General features: G+C 42.8%; 1 protein-coding gene across 1 annotated transcript in view; it reads right to left on the bottom strand.

The window, feature by feature from the left end:
• LOC127575678 (tandem C2 domains nuclear protein) overlaps positions 1-21,420 on the bottom strand; it is a 68,147-nt gene that overhangs the window by 23,541 nt on the left and 23,186 nt on the right. Inside the window, exons 5-10 of the mRNA XM_052025574.1 lie at positions 21,234-21,404; positions 13,886-13,971; positions 7,548-7,623; positions 5,919-6,004; positions 4,431-4,547; positions 99-290 (exon numbers count right to left, since the gene is read on the bottom strand). Coding sequence (XP_051881534.1) covers positions 99-290; positions 4,431-4,547; positions 5,919-6,004; positions 7,548-7,623; positions 13,886-13,971; positions 21,234-21,404 — 728 coding nt within the window. The remainder of the gene's footprint in view (positions 1-98; positions 291-4,430; positions 4,548-5,918; positions 6,005-7,547; positions 7,624-13,885; positions 13,972-21,233; positions 21,405-21,420) is intronic.

Genomic DNA, 21,420 nt, shown 5'->3' with positions numbered 1-21,420 from the left:
TTTTTCTCTTTTTAATGTCAGCATAGATTACACGCCGTGTAGGAACCCAGTCCAGGTCGAGCAATAGATCACCAAGTTCATAGTCAAGGTAAACTCACCGGGATCTTTGATGGTGGATTAATATTCAGCCAGAGGTCTGACTCCACATTACTCAATTCTCTAAGTGACATCGAGCATTCACCAATGACCCTCTTCCGAGGCAGCTGAGTAACAACTTTGATTACCAGGCCATGCGTTTGAAGAATGGGCAGTTTGATATTAAACACAAAGGTTTCCATGAACACCAAAAACTGGAAAAGCAGAGGGAAAACAGTGAGTTAATCTCTAACCAACAAGCTGTGGAATTTCCGGAGTATCGTGTGGTCAGTAACCCTGCCACACACAGCTGATATCGTGCCTTGATACACACAGTACAATAGCATAATGGTCGTTAAGTGGACTTGTATCCACTATGGCAAAAAGCCACGATGGTATTCAAGTAATTTAGATATAGTTGGATTTTAAAACCTGGTATTGGTAACGGTGTACATGAAACTATTGGATCGCTGTTCAAACCCATCAAAATCTCCAAGGGCCTTTGGTGAAGGAAGACTGACATTCCAAGTCCAGCCTACGTGACTCCAGGCCTACAACGTTGTGATTGATTTAAAAGTGTCCTCTGAAGCAGGCTGGCAAATCACTCAATGCAGGGCAATTTAGGAATGGCCAATAAATGCCCTTGTTCAGTGAGTAAAAATATTAAACAACTTCTCCTAACCCATCTTATTGACAGTTGTAGCCTCTTGCCTTCCACACCACCAGCTGTAATGCAAATTTTACCTCATTAAAATGCAGCTTCCCTCAGTTAAAAAAAATAAATTACATTTAAATTATGATCACGCCTGCTTCTCGAACTGCCATGTCCCCATCTCCTTGTATTCCTGCTGTAATGATCTCCCTCCTCCGTTCCCCAAGCTCTGATCTTTTGCTGCCTCCTTCTGCCTGGTCTTTCCCCCAATTTCTCCTGCCATTCTCTCCCTGCATAATGCCTTCTCTCAGAAATAGAAGCAGGGAGAGGCTATTCGGCCCTTCGTGCCTGCTCTACCATTCAATTAGAACATGGTCGATCTTTCACCTCAGCGCCACTTTGCTGTACCAACCCCACATCCTCCACTCCCTTAATATCCAACATGATCAATCTACTCTCCCTCATCTCTCATTGTGGCACCTTCCCAGCCCAGATGCCTTACTGCCTCCATTATCCTGGTTACTGGGGTCTTTCCACCTGGGACATCACTAGTGCTGGTTTACCTAGACTGGTTAACAGATCCCAGGCCTGGTCAGGTTTCCCCTGCTTCCACTCTCCTTCCTTATGACTGACAGGGAAAACAGGTCTGCTCAACTGCCTGTGATTGCAAGAGTCTAAATTCCTAATGGAACATATTTCAAATTCCAGACTTTGCAAACAATGATTGAAAATTAGCCAGGTTGAGCAAGCGTGGGATTATGAATGCACACATTACATCAGAGGAAATGGCACCAGCTTTAATTGCCTGGGCTTAAGGAATGGTTGTGACTGGTAATTTGACGCAAAGAGCCCCCACTTTCCGCAGAACAGCAGCACTGGCACATCAGTACAATACTGGCGTTCCTTTAGGATGCAATGTCTTTTGTGCCTTTTAATGAAGTAACAAATAATATAGTTGGGTACACCTTCTGTGGAACTCCACATGCTTTTTATTGGAAATTCAACCCTTCTAGCCCTCATTGCTATCCACTTATGTGAATTGCAGAACTCCTGACATGCATGCTCTTAATGTGAAGTGTTGCATAAGAAATGCACGGTAGTGTAGCGGTTAACTTAACGCTATTACAGCGCCAGCATCCCGGGTTCAATTCCGGCCGCTGTCTATAAGGAGTTTGTACATTCTCCCTGTGTCTGCGTGGGTTTCCTCCAGGTGCTCCGGTTTCCTCCCACACTCCAAAGATGTACGGTTAGGAATTTGTGGGCATGCTATGTTGGCGTCGGAAGTGTGGCGACACTTTCAGGCTGTCCCCAGAACACTCTACGCAAAAGACGTATTTCACTGTATCTTGTCTTATATTTACTTCTTTTAACATGCAATTTCCTTCTTTCTTTCAGCAAAACAAAATGCGTGTACAAAAGATCATGTCAGCAACTTGATATTAAGTTAGCAGGCCATAAACCTGTAACACTGAAGACTTACAATCACTCATTTGGAAAGAAATACACTTGCTTGATACAATTGTCCATACAAACTTAATCATCTCTTGGTTCAGGTTAATATTTTACTTCACCTGAAGTACAAGGAATTCATTGTACCCGTACCTCACCGTACTTGTGCATGTGACAATAAACTCCACTTAACTGTTAAGCACAGAAACAGGAGGACTAACTGAATCTCCATGTGATGTAACTGGTCTACTCCCCATTTGCTTCTCAATATGATCTCTTCAAACCAATTATTCTAGCATTCACGCTAGTGTTTAAAATAGCGTCTTGAAAATATGTGCACACCCAACAGCTACATCTGCGCTTTTAAATTAATAGAGTTCCAATTTATTTGATCACTCTTTGAATCATGAATGTTAAATTTTCTTTTTGTCTTACTGAAGGTGATTCTTATTCAATTTGGATCTGAACTCTCAATGCCAGCCCTGCCCTACACATCCAATGGGTATCACCACTGCTTCTTCCCCTCCACCATCAGATTTCTGAACGGTTGATGAACCCATGAACACTACCTCGTTATTCCTTTTTTTGCACTATTTTTGTAATTTATAGTAATTTTATGTCTTTGCACTGTACTGCTGCCACAAAGCAACAAATCTCACATCATATAAGTCACTGATAATAAATCTGATTCTGAAAGAAGAGTCCCAGGCAATTACTTGCAACCCCAATGCAAAGATGATGGCACCCTACAACACAACCCTCCACTGACTAAGAAGGATTAAGCAAACATAAATGAGGAATCAAACCCATGATCGTTCCAATCTGTATGATACACCAATTTGTGCTTGGAGCTACTGAACCAAGTCAAACTGAGCATTAAGCTTTACTAGAAATTGCTAATTCAGGGAGGGCAGTACTTGGTGTCAAACTGAGCCAAGCGGTGAATGGGACCAGCGTTCTGTCGAGGTTGTGACTTGCACTTAAGCAGCACAGTAAAAACAGAGGCCACAGCTCTCTGTTCATCAGCAGACTCACTCCCAGGGGCCCAATACCCACCTCTCACCATCAGCGTCACCCCTAGAACCAGTGGCCATCTACACAACTCACTGTTATCCCCACTCCCTGGGCTGGAGATCCTGTTCCCACTCTGAACCAGCCCTATTCCCAGGACCAGAGGTCCCATTCCTACCTCTCCCTGACCCTGATCCATCTCACCATCAATCCCACTCTCAGGGACAGGGGCCTAGTCTCATCTCTTCATCAGAAGTACCTACATGAGGCGTTGCCTCAAGAAGGCAACATCAAAGATCCCCACCATCTGGGCCATGCCACCTTCTCGCAGCTACCATCAGGCAGGAGGTACAGAAGCCTGAAGTCTCACACCAATAACAGCTACTTCCCTTCAACCATTCGGTTCTTGAACCAACCTGCACAACCCTAATTACTGCCTCAGTATAGCAATAACGTGACCACTTTGCACTGCAATGGACTGTTTTTTTTGTTCAAATTGTGTTCCTTCTTGTAAAAATTGTGTATAATTTATGTTTAACATGTTTTTCTTGTGTATGCTGCTTATCTGATGCTATGTGCCTGTGATACTGCATTAAGTAAGTTTTTCATTGAACCCAGACATACATGTATGTGTGGTTATAGCTTCGACCCCCAATCCCTGGGCCAGGAACCCGATTCCCATCTTAATCACCCCAATCCATAGGCTAGAGGCTCTGTTCCCATTCTCTATCCTCCCACAACCATTCTCCAATTGAATCAATCAGTGTCAATGTATCATGTTAGACGATAATCCATGGTGGCATATTGTAATAACAATACATTTAATAATTCCACAATATTAAGAGGAATAGATAGAATGGATAGCCAGTGCCTCTTCCCCAGGGCACCAATGCTCAATACAAGAGGGCATGACTTTAAAGTAATGGGTGGGAAGTTCAAGGGAGATATCAGAGGGAGGTTTTTTTACCCAGAGTGTGGTTGGGGCATGGAATGCGCTGCCTGGGGTGGTGGTGGAGGCAGGTAGATTGGTCAAATTCAAGAGATTACTAGGTAAGCATATGGAGGAATTTAAAATAAAGGGATATGTGGGAGGAAGGGGTTAGATAGTCTTAGGCGAGGTTTAAAGGTCAGCACAACATTGTGGGCTGAAGGGCCTGTATTGTGCTGTACTGTTCTATGTTCTATGTTCTTAATCCTACTGCAGAGTTCATGATTAGTTAGGTATTTGTTAAAGAATACTTACTGTGTCACCATCTTTCACAGAAGACTTAAAGTGCACTGGCTTTGGTATCGTTATTGTTCCCTTAAGATACACATTAACTTTATCTGTGGGCTTGCAGTGCAGATACAAATCCCTAACCTGTTAAAAAGGGTGAGAAAACAATTTGCTCAGTGGACTGACAAGCAAAAAATATGCACATTATATATTCCCTTTAAAGTAACCCAGAATAGGAACGTTTTCGCACTCTGTTTTATCTTATTCCTTTTAAAGGTTTGCATGATTATTGGTGTAGAAAAAGAACTTAGTTGAGCTCACCCAGCTACAGGAAGGATGTCATTAAGTTGGAAAGGGTGCAGGAAGGATTCACAAGGATATTACCAGGACTGAAGAGCTTGGGTTAGAAGGGGAGACTGGATAGTCTGGGACTGTTTTCCCTGGAGCGAAGGAGGCTGAGGGGTGACCTTATAGGTTTATAAAATCATGAGGGGCATAGATAAGGTGAATGGTCAAACTTTTTTCCCAGGGTAGGGGAGTCTAAAACTAGAATACATAGGCTTAAGGTGAGAGGGGAAAACATTTAAAGGGACCCGAGGAGCAAGTTTTTCCACATACATGGTGGGTATGTGGAACGAGCTGCCAGAGGAAGTGATAGAGCTGGGTACATTTACAACTTTTAAGAGATACTTGGACAGGTTCATGGATAGGAAAGGTTTAGAAGGATATGGGCCAAACACAGGCAAATGGGACTAGCCTAGGTAGGCAACTTCGTTGGCACTGATGAGTTGGGTTGAAGGGCTTGTTTCCGTGCTGTTTAACTCTCTCTTTTAGAATCAGATGCATTTGACCCCATTCCCCCTTCAGGGTTACACAAAAACAACTTCAGAAACAGAACAGAAAAACCTAGAACACCAAACCCCACAAGAACAGGCCCTTTGGCCCACTATGTCTGTGCCGACCATGATGCCATTTAAACTAATCCCATCTGACTGCACATGGCCTATATCCCTCCTTTCCCTGCGTGTCTGAATGCCTCTTAAAACTTTGTTCAAAGCAATTCCAATTTATTTGCTACTGCTATTGTTTGGTTTTCCATCAGAGATTAACTATTTCAAATGTTCATTAGCCATCTGCTTGTCACGCGGAAACAAAGTTTTACACAGCAGCTGTCCATGAAGCTTAGTCCACGAAGCTGACTGACCTAACATTGCACTTTAGTCATTGGCTAAAACTCTGCAATCTTGACTATAAAATCCACAGGTCCTTCTGTGTATCTACGTTAAGAAATGTGGACTGATTGCATAATGTGGTGAAAGAAGAGACAATAGTCCCAGGAAACAGATAGATGAAATGAAGTGGAAATTCATGTGAAGCCAAGATGAAGGAACTCAAGGTTGATTTCCCTTCGCAAAGAACTGAGAAGTGGCTAGACGTGGTCATCCAGAAGAGATACACAAAGTGGGAGCAAAACAAGCGAGGTTCCAGCTTTCACAGGGCATGGTTAGAACTCACCTGTACCACAGTGATCCAGATCTGTTCCACGTCTGGTCTGTAACTAAGTTGCAAATTGAGCTTTCCAAATTCATCAGGGAATCCATCTGGAGAAAATCATTCATTTTAAAGAGGTTTATATTTGGAAACCAAGGTGTATGGACAAAACTGGAACGCCCTACTTTCTCCCTCTTTATATTGATTTCAGCAGTCCATTCATGGGACATTGGGGAGGCCGGCGTTTATTGGCCATCTGCAAGTGGCCCCAGTTCAGGAGATAGTTAAGATTCAACTATATTGGTGGATCTCAGAGCCACACACAAGCCAGACAGGGCAAGAACATGGGTAAATCAGACAGGGCTTCACCATAATTTCATGATTTACATTACTGATGAAGTCTCTTGCATATGAATGATCAGATAGAAATAGTATTTCTCTTGCCCAAATCAATTCCTGTAAGGTGATCCAGGTTCAGAGAGTTAGATTGTGCTTGAGTAGTCATGCTACATGTCCCCATCACCACCACCACTTGGTCAAAACAAACAGCTTCTAGGCAAACATCCAATGCATTGTGGCTTTGAAAAGCCAAGATTGGTAAAAAGAATGGAGATACACGTTACTCATGATCCAACTGAACGTCGGAGCTTACCTGAGGAACTGAGCAGCTCCTTGTTGCTTTACAAGCAATATAGTTAAAACCCAGATCCAGTAACCTAGATCATCATATCACAGCAACGTATGGCACATGAGGAGGCTGATTAGCCATCATGTACATGCCAGCTAAAAGAAAGCATCTTACTGGAATCTTAACCTTTATCGAGGGAGAAGTTTCATACTTGCTCCTCAAACCAGTGGGGCAGGTAATGCAAATAAAAGGGTATAAATAGGACATGGCTAAAACATAATACCTAGCACAATGTATTTCAATGGCTTTATTCAATAGAGCTATTGCTAAGATAACAATTTTATTCTAAAGAGGAGAAGATTTCCATGTTATGTAGTTTACAATGTCAGGTTTCCAGTTTAATATTTCTCAGATCTTAAAGCATTTTAACCATATTTGTTCCTCCAAAGGAAGATGGGGGAGAGGGGGCTGGAGGACAGACCATTTTAACCATGATTGATTAAAACAGGGATAGGGGAGGAGGTAACTTGGCCATAATTCCACCCCCCCCCCCCCCCCCGCCACATTATTCCTGCTGGGTCAGTTTGGTTACAATCCACTCCAATGACTCAAGTCTTGCCATGTTCAGGAGCAGAACTAATCAGCTGCCACTCCTTTAAAAATTAAAATAGTAAGCGTCATGAATTTGTTTATTTTCTTTTAAATATTCCAGGTATCCACCCATCAATTAGCTAGGAGCCAGTCAACATGCATCAGTGACTCAAAGCACATTCTGAGGACTCAAGGGCACCAAACTGCTGCCGGCGGGATCCAAGTAGAAAAGCATGTGTTGGCTGGAGCCAGCTGTTTGCACAGATAAGCACTGGTTATGTGCTCGCATGAGAAGCAGGTGCCTGAACTCTTACTGGTGTGAAACAATGACAATTACACAAGAGAAAATGTGTGTTCAGACCAAGTAATCATCCAGATTTATTTGAAACAGACAGAGCGCCAAGGGTAGGAGATTTTCCAAAGTCATCGCTCACCTAGACTGCGGGAGCTTCCCAAAGAATCCATCAAAGAGGATGCAGTGCTGTTTAGACTGGATGTCGAACTGAATCTCTGTGTGTAGAAAGAAATAGACACATTTAGTGTTAAGCTGGGAATAAGCAGAGACAATTCAGCTCTTCAAGTCTAAAGCAGAAAGCCCACGGAAACATCCATAGTCTCCATAGTAGATGGGCAAAATGCAGGCAAATGGGAATAGCTCTGGAAGGCACCTTGGTTGGCATGGATGAGGTGAGCTGAAGGGCCGGTTCTGTGCTGTATAACTACAACCATCTATTTTGCTCACATCAATTGAAAGGATAGATACTGGCCAGGATTGACCGGCGACTTCAATAAGTACAGTGGAGTACTTCTAGGTCCTGAAAGATGCTGTGAAATTCCAAGTCTTTTTACTCAGGAGGCAGAAACCATCCCCAAAACATGATATACATCCAAGGAATTTATTTATAGGACCAATGTTCTACTTAACACAATGAGTGTTGGAATTTGGAGGAGAATTTCAAAATATGAATAGTAATTGATCTAAAAAAATTTAACACCCGAAGTCAAATCCTGAGGACCTGAATGTAGTACTGGATGAAGTTCAATAACTTTGCTTGAGCCATCAGGACAAGTGAATAATGGTGCCCTCAAGCATCATATTGTGTGGAACCACAAAGCTGAGAGTCTGCTTGAACCAACCCAGCTCCAATAGTTTCCCAAAACTCTCCAATAAAAACAATGTGAATATCTGATACAACAACAGAAAATGAGGGAAACACTCCACAGTTTGGGCAGGACAGGCGGAAAGAGACAATTTTTCAGGCCAATGACTGTTTGTCAGTTCTAAAGATCTAAAGTGTTATCCATTTCTTTCGCCTCCAATGCTGTCTGACCTGCTGAGCATTTCCCTCATTTTGTGTTTTTATATCAAATTTACAGCATCCACAGTATCTTGGCTCAGGCAAAAATCTGTCAGTGTTCATACTTAAGCTTCATGTGTTTCATTTCACACATGCACAACACACGCACACACCCCAGAGACAGCATGGCACTCACTGTGTGTCTTCAGTGGTACAGACTCGGGGAGGCGTACATGACCCAGCTATGAGACAAGCTTGACTGCACGTCCGTGCCCACATGGCGGAGACAGTGCTGCCCGTTAATGACATGGCCAGCAGTGGTGCTGAAACCACTGATGACGACAGGACCCCCACATCTGATCCTCCTCCAAATGTCACATTATATCTCCTGCTGCTACGTTACTGACAGCAGAGACAAGCACCCCCTACTCTCCCCTGTCCCCAAGAGGAAGAACCGCAAAGTGACCAGGCAAGCATGATGCAGATGCCTCGGTGCTCCTCTTCACACACTCAACTGGTGTTAATTTAGCATTCAGGCCAAACGACTGCCTGTTCTGCCTACCCCAAGAGTGCACCCTGCACCAGCTAACACCTTTGCCAGTGTGGCAATGCATTGCAGCTTTCCCCACAAGTTTATGTGTGAGACATTTTGGTTCAATGAGGAATGGAATAAAAAGGGAAGTCTTGCTACAACTGCACAGAGTGTTGGTGAGACCACACGTGGAGTACAACTTATGTCTCTTAATTTAAAAGGAATATCAGTATATCAGAGGGAATTCAGTGAACGTTGATATTCGAGCTGAAGGAGCTGTGCAGTAAGAAAAGGTTGAACACGTTGGGCTAGGGTTCGGCAAAATGAGGGGTGATCTTATTGAAAAGAATAATATTCTGCAGGGGCTTAACAGTGTAGTACAGAGCTGCTGCCTCACTACACCAGTGACCCGGGTTTAATCTTGACCTCTAGTGCAGTCCATGTGGAGTTTGCATGTTCTCCTTGTGACCACATGGCTTTATTCTAGGGGCTCTGGTTTCCTCCCACATCCCAAAGGTGTGCAGGGTGGCAGATTAATTCGCCACTGTAAATGGCTCCTAGTGTGTAAGGTGAGTTGTAGAATTAGGGAGCGAGGAGGCAGTGTGTGGGGGGGGGGGGGGGGGGAGAGAGTTGATCAGAATATCGGGAAAATAAAATAAAATGAGCATTTGATGGTTTGTGCAACTCAGTGAACTGAGAGCCATTTCTGTGCTGTGTGATTATAAGGTAGATGCTGATTCTATGTTCTAGGGGATTGGAATATAAGTTTCCAAGGCCTTAAACACTGGATCACCAGTCAAAGTAAGTTAACTCTGATATCACCATAGCCTGATACCACCAAGCAAACTGGATCAGGGATTGAATTTGAGAGAAGGGTGTAAATTTGTAAATTTGTTTGTTATTGTCTCATGTACTGAGGTACAGTGAAAAACTTTATTTTTGCATGCCACCTACACAGATCATTTCATCACAGAATGCAGAATAAGGTGTTACAGACAAAGTGCAGTGCAGGCAGACAATAAGGTACAATGCCATGACGAGACAGACTGAGGTCAAGAGTCCTTCTCATCATACTAGGAGACTGTTTAATAGTCTTATAACGGCAGGATAGAAGCTGTCCTCGAGTCTGGTAGTACGTGCTTTCAAGCTTTTGTATCTCCAGCCCAATGGAAGGGGGGAGAAGACAGAATGTCTGGGGTAGGTGGGGTCTTCGATTATGTTGGCTGCTTTACTGAGGCAGCAAGAAGTGTAGACAAAGTCCACACCAAATTGAGCCAAACCAAGTGTTGGATCTGGTTATTTATTTTCGAATCCACAGGTTCTTTTAGGAGTCCAGGAATGAACTGAAAACAACTTGGTGCTTCAAAGTTTTATTGGAAAAGTTTAAAACAAAGAAACAGTCACAGAGCACATGGCACTAGCTTTGATGAGCCGAGACAAGGGAACAAAAGAAAGCTCAGGCCAGGGGAGACAAGCAAGAGCAAGAGAGATTAACAAAAAGACGACACCTTTTATACCTGAGATAAAAGATACTTTTTAGCTAACAATAGTCCAATCAGGAAACCCATTAGATACTTGTGGCCAAACCAACCAATGAAAAAAACCACATTCACCTGATGGACGAACCAATAAACTAGTAAGTGGCCATTCCTTGTGCAGCCACTGGAGGTGTATTAAACACTATACATGTTAAAAAGCTAATTAAAAACAGTCGAATCCAACACAAGTCAGCTTGGACATTTCACTGGCTAAAAGTCATTTTGTTTTCAAAAGAAATAAACATTGCTCAAACTGAAAGGAGTAAAGAGGGAATGGTTAATCCCAATACCAACTGCTTCCCTCCCCCCCCGGGAAGAGGTTACTAAATCAGGGTGCTGAATCATCCAAGGAAACAATGGAGTGGATTCCTCCCTCATCCAAGGTAAATAAATCCTTCCACTGCACACCTGTCTATTGAAACCTTGTCAAATCACAACATTAAAAATAAATAAACACCAGAAACAGAATTAAAGCTGTCATGAAGGAGCAGCCATGTACAATATGGACGTCTGATTGAGAGGAGCAATTTCTTTCCAAGCCAAAAAAATGTTTTCATTGATCATCACTGAACTTTCATTTCTGAAGCACGCACTGAAAGGCAATCTCTTTCTTCTTTCCTTTAGAAAATTAGCGAAAGCTGAATCCACAGTTCAGTGGGTAGTTCTGACCTCTCTCAATCAGCGGCTTCAAATTCCACTCCAGAGACTCAGGTACAAAAATGCTGCTTGACCTTTGAGTGTAGTACTGAGGAAGTGCTGAACCATCAGAGGAATCATCCACTGTAATGCTAAACTGAAAGCTTAGAACCGATCTGCCTCAATGAGCTGCTAAATTAATGCTCTGTCTATTCTCTCAGAGAGATACAAAAAAAACCAACATCCCACAACATTATAACAGAGAGGAAGGGAAGTTCTCCTTAATATTTTAGTCAACATCCATTCCTTCTATCAATGTCACTAAAAACTGGGGATAATCACAATTGCTGTTTGTGGGGACTTTGGCACAAAGCTAACTGCAGCACTGCAACATTTACTCCACTTCCAAAGCACTGCATTACTGCAAAGCTTTTTGAGCTGTCCCGTGGTTATGAAAAGGTGCGATATAATTGCAAATCATTTCCATCTCCTTTTAAACTGAAGCAGCCAAATCCATAGAACCATACAGCACAAAACAGGCCCTTCGGCCCACCATGTTGTGCCATCCATCAAACCACCCTCACACTACCTAACCCCTTCCTCCCGCATATCCCTCTATCTCACGTTCCTCCATATGCCTATCCAACAAGCTCTTGAACCTGTTCAATGTATCTGCCTCCACCACCACCCAGGCAGTGCATTCCATGCACCAACCACTCTCTGGGTGAAAAACCTCCCCCTGACATCTCCCCTGAACCTCCCACCCATAACCTTAAAGCCATGACCTCTCATCTTGAGCATTGGTGCCCTGGGAAGGAGGCGCTGACTGTCTATCTATTCCTCTCAATATTTTATATACCTCTATCATGTCTCCTCTCATCCTCCTCCTTTCCAGTGAATAAAGCCCTAGCACCTTAAGCCTCTCCTCATATTCAATACTCTAATCCAGGCAGCATCTTGGTAAATCTCCTCTGCACCCTCTCCAATGCCTCCACATCCTTCCTATAGTGAGGCGACCAGAACTGAACACAGCTGAACAGAACTGAATCCTGCTGCATTTTACGGTCAATCCCTCTGATAAACGAATGGTTGTTATGAAACTAAACACAGTTCAAAATTGTTCAGTAAATGAGGGCTAGCACTAGAAAAGTAACTAGAGATTTTTCAATTTGTTCTTGCAGCTGAAGTTTCCAAGAAAGAAACACTCCGCCACTCCCTGGCTCACATTCACTCCACTGTCACAATACCTGCGTAACATGAATCCCAATGACACTGAAGCAGACCAACAAGTTGCAAAGTTACAATGGAAATATATTCCTTCCCTGATGTCATTGTGGGATTACCCACACCTTGGAGATATCCAAAACATGAACACCCCCACTGGAGAAGCACCCTAACAGCAGCAGCACACCCACACAGCAGGAATATTTACAACATGGGAACATTCTTGGAGTGGAAGTAGCTCCACCATGCGACCTGCAATGGTTCATGGAAAGGGGTGGGGGGGGGGGCTACATTTTGGCAGACGTGCTTTTGAAATATTGTATGCACCACTTGATATACCTAACATATCTCACATAAGCCAGCCACTAATTCTCAGGGATTTTCCCAGTGGACTTTAGGGTCAACTCCACTCAGAGTCAGAACTTTAAACGAAAAGGCCTTGAACCTTCACAGGATCCAGTTGCTTCACTGATGGAAACCCCATTTTTGAAGCATTTGGCCATATACTACAAGTCTGTGCCCTGTATCTGGAAACCAGAGTTTACACTAACACAGGGGCTTACTGGCTATAAAAGTGAAGGACAACACTGTGGTACAGCAAGCCTCAGAGCACCAGAGAGCCAGGTTTAACCCTGACCTCTGGTGTTGTCTACATAGGGTTGTACATTCTCCCCGTGACCATGTGGGCTTCTTCTAGGTGTTCTGGTTTCCTCCCACATCCCAAAGACGTACCGTACAGGTGGTTAACTTAATTGCCCACTGTAAATTGTCCCTAGTGTATAGGTGAGCTGTAGAATGTCGGGGGTGTTGATGAGATAGTGGAGAATAAAAATGGGATTACTGTAGAATTAGTGTAAATGGGTGGTTGATGGCCACATGGACTCAGTGGGCCAAAGGGTTTGTTTCTGTGCTATATCTTATGATTCTATGACTGACCCTGCACCATGGTGTGTAAAGCATCAAATCCCCACTGTCCCCATCCTGAAAAACTAGATGCTACAGTGAAGCAGAATGGAGATGTTTAGGTAAATTTCCAATCAGGCTTGCTGACCAAATAGAAGCAAGATCAAATTTATGAAAGTAATTTTAAATACAACCATCCCCCATTCTCTGCGTTTTTCTGCAGAAATTACCTTTTTTATACGGAGAACTTGCTGCAGTTCTTGTTTCTTCCTCTTGTTAAAAATACTTTGTTTTCCAAGTAAATAGACCTTGCTTGCTGCATGATATAGACTGTTTGCTGGAGGTGGCATGAATCATACACCCCACTCCAAGTCACTTACTGTTGTCAATAGACATGCTGCTTCCAGATCAAAATTCCTATCAAATTTAAAAAGTAAATTGTGACCCGTTCAAGCCTAGGAGAAGATTTACCAATGGGTGTGCAGGTTTGCAAGGTTCAGTCCTTACACACCGTTAGCCTTTTGTACAAGAGCACCTGTTTAGCAAGTTCTGAGAAGCTATATACCTCTTCTCTATTATTGACAATAGATTTTAACAAGGTCATCAAGAGTGGTTGCTGAGCTCCGATGTAGAGACAATACCTGTGTTCGCTGGGAACAAGAGAGGTCCAACATGGAACTGCTTAAACCTTGTGCATTGCTCAGTTTTGGACTTCTCAATTCCCACACTGAAACGAGAGGAACATATTTGGTTTTGTAAGATGAGGTAACCACATTGTAAAACAATCATAAGATCGTACAGCTATATATAACTGCCCGTGTTGTCTTCAAACATATTTGGTCTCCTGAAGGAAACTGCTGCACACAATTTCTTCCAAATGACCAGATGGCAAAGTGAAACACCCCATAGATCTAGCCACCCTTACACAATAGAACTTCAATTCTGGAGCCCAGGGCAGATGATTTGTAAAGATGGTATTAATCCTGAACCAGCATTGAATGTGTGATGTATGAACTATTTCAAATTATTCCAGGTCAACTTACTTTGAATTTTTTTTTATTAGCCACACATACCACCAATGGCATTTGTCCAAAGTGTTTAATTACTGACCACAAAGATCATTAGGTGTTAGACAAATTAAACTCTTCCACTTTTCTGAACCTTCCCCGACATTGCAAAAGTAGCCATGTATCCTGGTATTTTGGCACAAGGGAGTTGATAGGTGGCACTGGAATCCAGCTGCCTTGGTGATACTTGGTGTTGTGGTTACACTTTGCAAGTAAGAGGGGAAAAAAAGGATAAAAAATTACACTACTGGCAGCGATAGTTCAGTCACTCCTCTTTGCTTTGGTATAGTAAAACTTCGGTAATCCAGAATCCAACTGTTTAGAAGTCCTGATGGTTTTGTATTTAACTCGCTCTTTAGTCCAGAATGTGAGCCAAGGGTCCTGAGTGCAATTGGGTGAGTGGTGGTCTGGAGTGTAGTGGGGGCTGAGGTTCAGGTTGTGGGCCAACGTTGGCTGGAGCCAGGGTCTGGTACACTAGGGGTCAGGATTGAGGGCAAGTTTGCAACCAGAACCAGAGTCTGGAGTGCGTGTGTATTTCCCACGCTCATTAAACTCATTAGAAAATTTATTATACTGCTGCATAGCATGTAATAAAAGTGGAATAAAAGTGTGTGTTTGGGTATAACATCCAATAGTTCAGAAAGTCTACTAGTCCTGCACTACCAAAATACTGAGGATGGCATATTGAGTTTTAATGTAACGTATGGACTTGAGGAATGACAATACCTCATGTATAATTCCAGGTCATTCTCTCTTCTCCCCTCTCCCTTCAGGCAGGGGATGCAGGAGCCCGAGGGCACATACCACAGGCTCAAGGATAGCTTCTATCCCACTGTGATAAGACTATTGAACAGTTCCCTTATATGATGATGTGGACTTTTGACCTCAGAATCTACCTTATTGTGACCTTGCACATTATTGTCTGCAGGACTGCACTTCCCTGTAGCTGTGATACTTTACTCTGTATTCTGTTATTGTTTTTACCCTGTACTACCTCAACGCACTGTGTAATGAATTGATCTGTATGAATGGTACGCAAGACAAGTTTTTCACTGCACCTCAGTACAAGTGACAATAATAAACCAATACCAATAATCCATCAGGTGCATGGTGTACACATTGAGGGGCCCTTTTGCAGCAGAGAACTATTTTCTGTACTGTTCAGGAATCCTGTTAGTGTGTCATGGGCCAGAGGAAAGGACAATGCACTGGTTGGGAGAAAGTGACACTGTTTTAGATTTGGATGGCTGCAGTTGCAAGGAAGACAAAGCAAGGGAAGCAAGATATTTGGGGTACAAAATTGTTTCCAGTCAAACCACAAAATTCATAGTAGTTAGAAAGAATGTATCTCAGTTGAACTGGTTTTGGGTGCAATAGTCATGGAAGAAAGAAGAGGAAGAGAAGCATGAAAAAGAGGGAAAGAAAGTTAAGAACAGAAAAAGAAAAACTTGCATATATTTATAAGCTCAGGACCATCCATCACCCACATTCTCTGTGCCTCAAATGTAATTTGAGCCAATAAATTACATTTGAGGAGCAATCACTCTTTATTATAGGAAAATAAAAAGCAATGTGATTAATTAGCTGTTTGCTCACACTGGTTGAGGGATAAAAAAAAAATGACATAGCATTCCTCAAATAATGCTACAGGATTATTATAACCACCTGAAAGGGAAAATGTTGGTTCAAAGTTTCATCAGGAAGAAAAACAACATCTGACAACGCAGTACTCCCTCAGTGCTGCATTAAAATGACAAATTTACATTAAACACCTCAAGATTCTGTGCTTCCATTTTTCCTTACAAGAGATACTAGATTGGGTCTCAAAGCCATTACTGCCTGAATCAGACAACAGTACCTTCACCGATTAAAGGATTTGTTTCAATTGTGCTACAGATTACTTTTGCTTAGCTTATTGCAATTAAGGCATCATACCTGATATTGGTTTGTGTTTTCTGTCGTTATGGGTAGCTGTATGTTTTGATACATGTAATATCGTCTGAAGCAAATTTGTTGAATAACTTTGGTATGTAACATCAAATAATGGCACATTATTCTCCAGGGCTATGTTGAGCCAACCATGTCCTTAACGCACAGTGCAAATGGGCAAGATACAGGTAACGGGTAGAAGATACAGGAGCCTGAGGGCACATACCACCAGACTTAAGGACAGCTTCTACCCACTGTGATAAGACTATTGAACGGTTCCCTTATACGATGAGATGGACTCTGACCTCACAATCTACCTTGTTGTGACCTTGCACCTTATTGCACTGCAGTTTCTCTGTAGCTGTGACACTTTGCTCTGTACTGTCATTGTTTTCACCTGTACTACATCAATGGACTCTGTACTAACTCAATGTAACTGCACTGTGTAATGAATTGACCTGTATGATCAGTATGCAAGACAAGTTTTTCACTGTACCTCGGTACAAGTGACAATAAAACAATATCAATACCAACATAATCTCTTGCATTTTGAATCTGAGGAAATCTTCAATATTGCAACTTGTGTTACTTTTGCAAGCCAGCGTTAATACTTAGAGGACCTCCCCACATTTCTTCATAGAATTCCCAAAGTCCAGTGTGAAATTTAGCATTTTCCACTACAAGAAATCAGTCCACCGAGCCTAGGTCAAGAGGGTGTACAGCAGCCCCGATGACATGAATGGGAAAAGATCAGTAAGTGGACCTTTATATTTGATTTAATTCAATTAGTTTTGCTATTAATTTTTTTTTTAAATGTTACTTTTATCTTTTGAAACTACCTGGGTGTTTTTGAAGATGCCTGGATGTCAGAGGTAGTCAGGGGCAATCAACTGCAGTGACAGCTTTGATGGCCAGTGAGTCTTGCTGGGAATACACTTCCATCAGAAAAGGCCCTGATCTGGACCATGCTAGTGATCTGGGAGGTGTCCACCCAGCACAAGACCGTGCCTGAAACCATGCTGAACAGCATAGCTCAAGGGCATGTGGCCAGAAACAGAGGCCAATGGAAAATCTGCCTTTTAGGAATGTTAAAGTAGCCAAAGGGAAACCAAGTTTCCACCAAATTGAAAACACTGTCTACTAACGCATCCCTGGCCAGTAGCGTTAAGCTTGCTATATTGTGGAGCAAGAGCAGTTGTCCATCTCCAAAATTGATTCCATTAAAGTTTAATGTTGTAACATGACTATATAATGTGGCTATAGCAACTGGGGTTATAGACACATTCTTCAATTTCAGTTCATGCCCACAACCAGTTCAAATGCCCAATGTATTCATAAATGCTACAGGGTTGAAATTTGTCCCAACTGGGTTAAATCTATAACATAGCAACATGTGCATAATTTTTATTCCTTTTTTGGGATCTCGGCAGGAGTGACAAGGCCAACATTTATTTCCCACCAGCCACCATCTCCTTACCCTATCCCTTCCCCTCCCCCACCTGGCTCCATCTGCTCATCATCCCCCTCCTCACCTGGTTCCACTTTTTGCCTGACAGCCCCTCCCTCACCCCTCCCTCTCAGCTCTGTAAGATAAGATATCTTTATTAGTCACATGTACATCGAAACACACAGTGAAGTGCATCTTTTACATAGCGTTCTGGGGGCAGCCAGCAAGTGTCAGCACACATCCGGCGCCAACATAGCATGCCCACAACTTCCTAACCCGTATGTCTTTTGGAATGTGGGAGGAAGCCGGAGCAGCCGGAGGAAACCCACGCAAACGTGGAGAGAACGTACAAAGTCCTTACAGACAGCGGCCAGGATTGAACCCGGGTCGCTGGTGCTGTAAAGCATTACACTAACCGCTACACTACCGTGGCCATCTCCCCTCTACATTCAGTTCTGCTGCTGCTCTACCTGAAACATCAACTATCCCACTGCCTCTGATTGACCCACTAATTTCCTCCAGCAGTTTTTTGCAACATTTATTGCCGATCCCCAACTATCCTCAAACTGAACAGCTATTTCAGAGGGCATTTAAGAGTCAAATACTGGTGAGTCAGGTGTCAAATATAAGCTCGTTCAGAAGAGGATAGCGGATTTCTAAAGGACATTACTGGATTGTTGTAAAAACTGATCACTAGATTTCTGGTCATAAAGCAAAAGGAGAACTCTGCGAGTTAAGCAGTATCAATGATTGTTGCTTGACCTGCTGAGTTTCTCCAACAGATGGATTTTTTTGCTCCAGATCCCAGCACCTGCAGTCTCTCATCTCCCCAAATTTCTCATCATGACCGCTTTAAATTCCGCAATGATGAGATTTGAACTCGGGTGTCCCTATTATTAGTCCAGGGGTCTGAATTACCATTTGAGAACTGAATTCTGAAAGTGCAGTACAACACATTTAGCACAAGCTAGAATGCAAATGGCTTACAAAATTGGGTGTGTGCACCATTAACAACTGTAGCATGTAACCAGCTGACTCTCTGTATACGTGGCAATCATTTTTAAGTAGATGCAACAATGTTTGGCGAGAAGCTTCCATAAAGTCCCCCTGTATAAAAGCTGCTCGCTTGTGTCTGTGAGCGGTCACACAGAAAGCAAAATGCTCTCTTGATTCCTGAGAGTTTGTTAAATAAAGCAAATTGCTAATTTAGCTTAATGGCTAGCCTCCAGTATCTTAGAAATTGATACTGACATATGGTGCCATAAGGACTGGTGAATAAAATAATACAATTTAGAACCCCTGCCTGAAAACGGAAGTAACACATGGACATGCACCAGAAGCAACAGGCTATGGGAGACAGTGCGTAATGGAGCAAATAAAGCCACGAGCCATTGGATTCCAGGCGATTAACCTGCCTAAGGAATAGACAGAATGCAAGAAGAGTTTACACCCTGTTATAAGCTGGCTACATAAGAAAGACTGGAACTGACACAAAGATGCAATTGTCTATGATAGGCTACGAGGACAGAGAATGGTAGCATACAATTAAGTCTTCAAATGAGACCATGGGCAATGCATTAGACTCTTAAATTGCAAGATGGTGCCTGAGCGTGGCGACTCGTTGCAAGCTGCTCTCTACAGATCTACTCATGACCCTTACTATAATCGTTCTACACTTTTAAATTTAAACTCCATGTACATCAATGCACTCTGTACTAACCCAATGCAACTGCACTGTGTAATGAATCGACCTGTACGATCCGTATGCAAGACAAGTTTTTCCACTGTACCTCGGTACAAGTGACAATAATAAACCAATACCAAACATCAGTCTGTGCAAAAATAAGCAGTCAACCGTTACTGGCTCTTCTCTCACAATCAGAAGCAAGCACAATCCTTTCATAGTTTTCTTCTGGAGCTGAGACCATTACCAGATAACCGCAGTTTTGCACATTTTTTCACTAGAGATTGATAGTTTGTACTGTCTGGGGGCTGTCCCACCTGAGAGAACAGGTATAACTCCAGAAAGATGAGTGTTATCCAAAGCTAAACCGTGAACATTGGACGACCAACAGCAGAAGCCATATACAGTGAAGGGCAAGACAAAAGGCAGAACAGGGGAAGTCCAACCAAGGTAGTTTAGGTGATGCAAGTAATATTATACAGTAACACAAGTGGCTGAAAAACAACCACCCTGGTATTTGATAAGGAGTGTGCAAGATGTGGATTGGGAAATCATTTCTACAAACAGTGCACAATGAAGACACCAGATGTTCATGCAGTGACAGAGACAGGGTCAGATTCAGATCATCAGTTAAACACAATGGAACTGGTGATACAGCCACTAGGTGTATCTACACCAAAATGATGGTGAAAAACTAACCAGTGACATTTCATATCGACTCGGGAGCAACGTTTAACATCCTCCTAAAGCAAACCAACAACACAGAGGTGGTGCAGTAAAAAGCAATGAGTTGGGTGCTATCGATGCACAAGGCTCCACTGGAGCCAGTTGGGGATATGCTGGTGAACCCAAAGAACCTAGAGAAATATGATGAGGTGTTCATCATAGATGACCAGGATGATGTTACATCTGTGCTCGGAAGTACTGCAGTCCAGCAGATGGGGGCTCTAGACATCCAAAAGACTACCACAGAGTGCCAAAGACCTGCCACTTCTGAAAGTCTTGGACACAGCAAGACACATCAGACCAATATCAGAAGTGGCAGAAGGCACAGGCAACTTGACAGACATTAACATCCCAGACCATAAAAGAGCGCACCAAAGAAGTGTATCCCATCTCAGAGGAATGGGTATAGTCTCTGACCTAGGAGGACAGTCTATCAACCCAGCTGTTTAGAGGACTAAAATAAAGTACACAACGACCAGTTATTTTGGAAATGATTTTTGTTTTTAAATTATTACAAGAATATAACATACAGTATGTGGTTTATGTACTGTTGGGTACATACTCTTCAAGAACTGTGGTAGATGACCAACTGTCTCTGCACTTGCTGTTTAGGGAGAAGCCTCTGGGAAGTCTCTCTCCTTCTCTGGATAGAAGCTGCCCATTTGTCTCTGCAAGTGGGCACGTAGTAAACAAAATGCTCTGATTCTCAGTTTGTTGAATAAATCACTTTGTTAGTTTAATTTAATTTGAAAAGGTACTTGAACAGGTACATGGGTAGGGAAGGTTTAGAGGGATATGGGCCAAATGGGACTAGCTCAGATGGGAATCTTGGTCACCATGGACCAGTTTGGCCAAAAGGCCTGTCTCCATGCTGTACGACTCCACTGGCTGTCCTCCAGTATCTTAGAAAGTGATGCCATAAACAAACAGCCAAGGACAAATCCCTTCCCCTATATCCTGGCCCAGTCACTCCCCTCTGAACTCTTCCTTTACAGTTCTGTTTAATCTTATCTTTGCTATCCATTTCTGCTATCTAGTCTTCAGGCATCTCCCTCCATGACACTTATCCTCATTACTGTTTTAAACTACTTCACCTTCTATACCCATTTCCTAAGTAACTCAAATATATGCCTTACCTGATCCACTGGGGCTTCCCGGTTTCCCCTTGGGTAGGACGTGTCTACCGGGTGCTGGAGTGATGGAAGGGATCATATAATTGGGGTTGTACACTTCATCTATATCTGGCACATGTTGCAGTGAATTGGACAGCTCCAGTTTTCTTTCATTATACTGAGCCCTTGAGAGACCTATCAATCAAAATAA

This window comes from Pristis pectinata, chromosome 1, assembly GCF_009764475.1.
Source record: "Pristis pectinata isolate sPriPec2 chromosome 1, sPriPec2.1.pri, whole genome shotgun sequence".
NCBI lineage: Eukaryota > Metazoa > Chordata > Chondrichthyes > Rhinopristiformes > Pristidae > Pristis > Pristis pectinata.
Note: the sequence above shows the minus strand (reverse complement) of the source record. Positions and strands in the feature narration are given on the sequence as shown.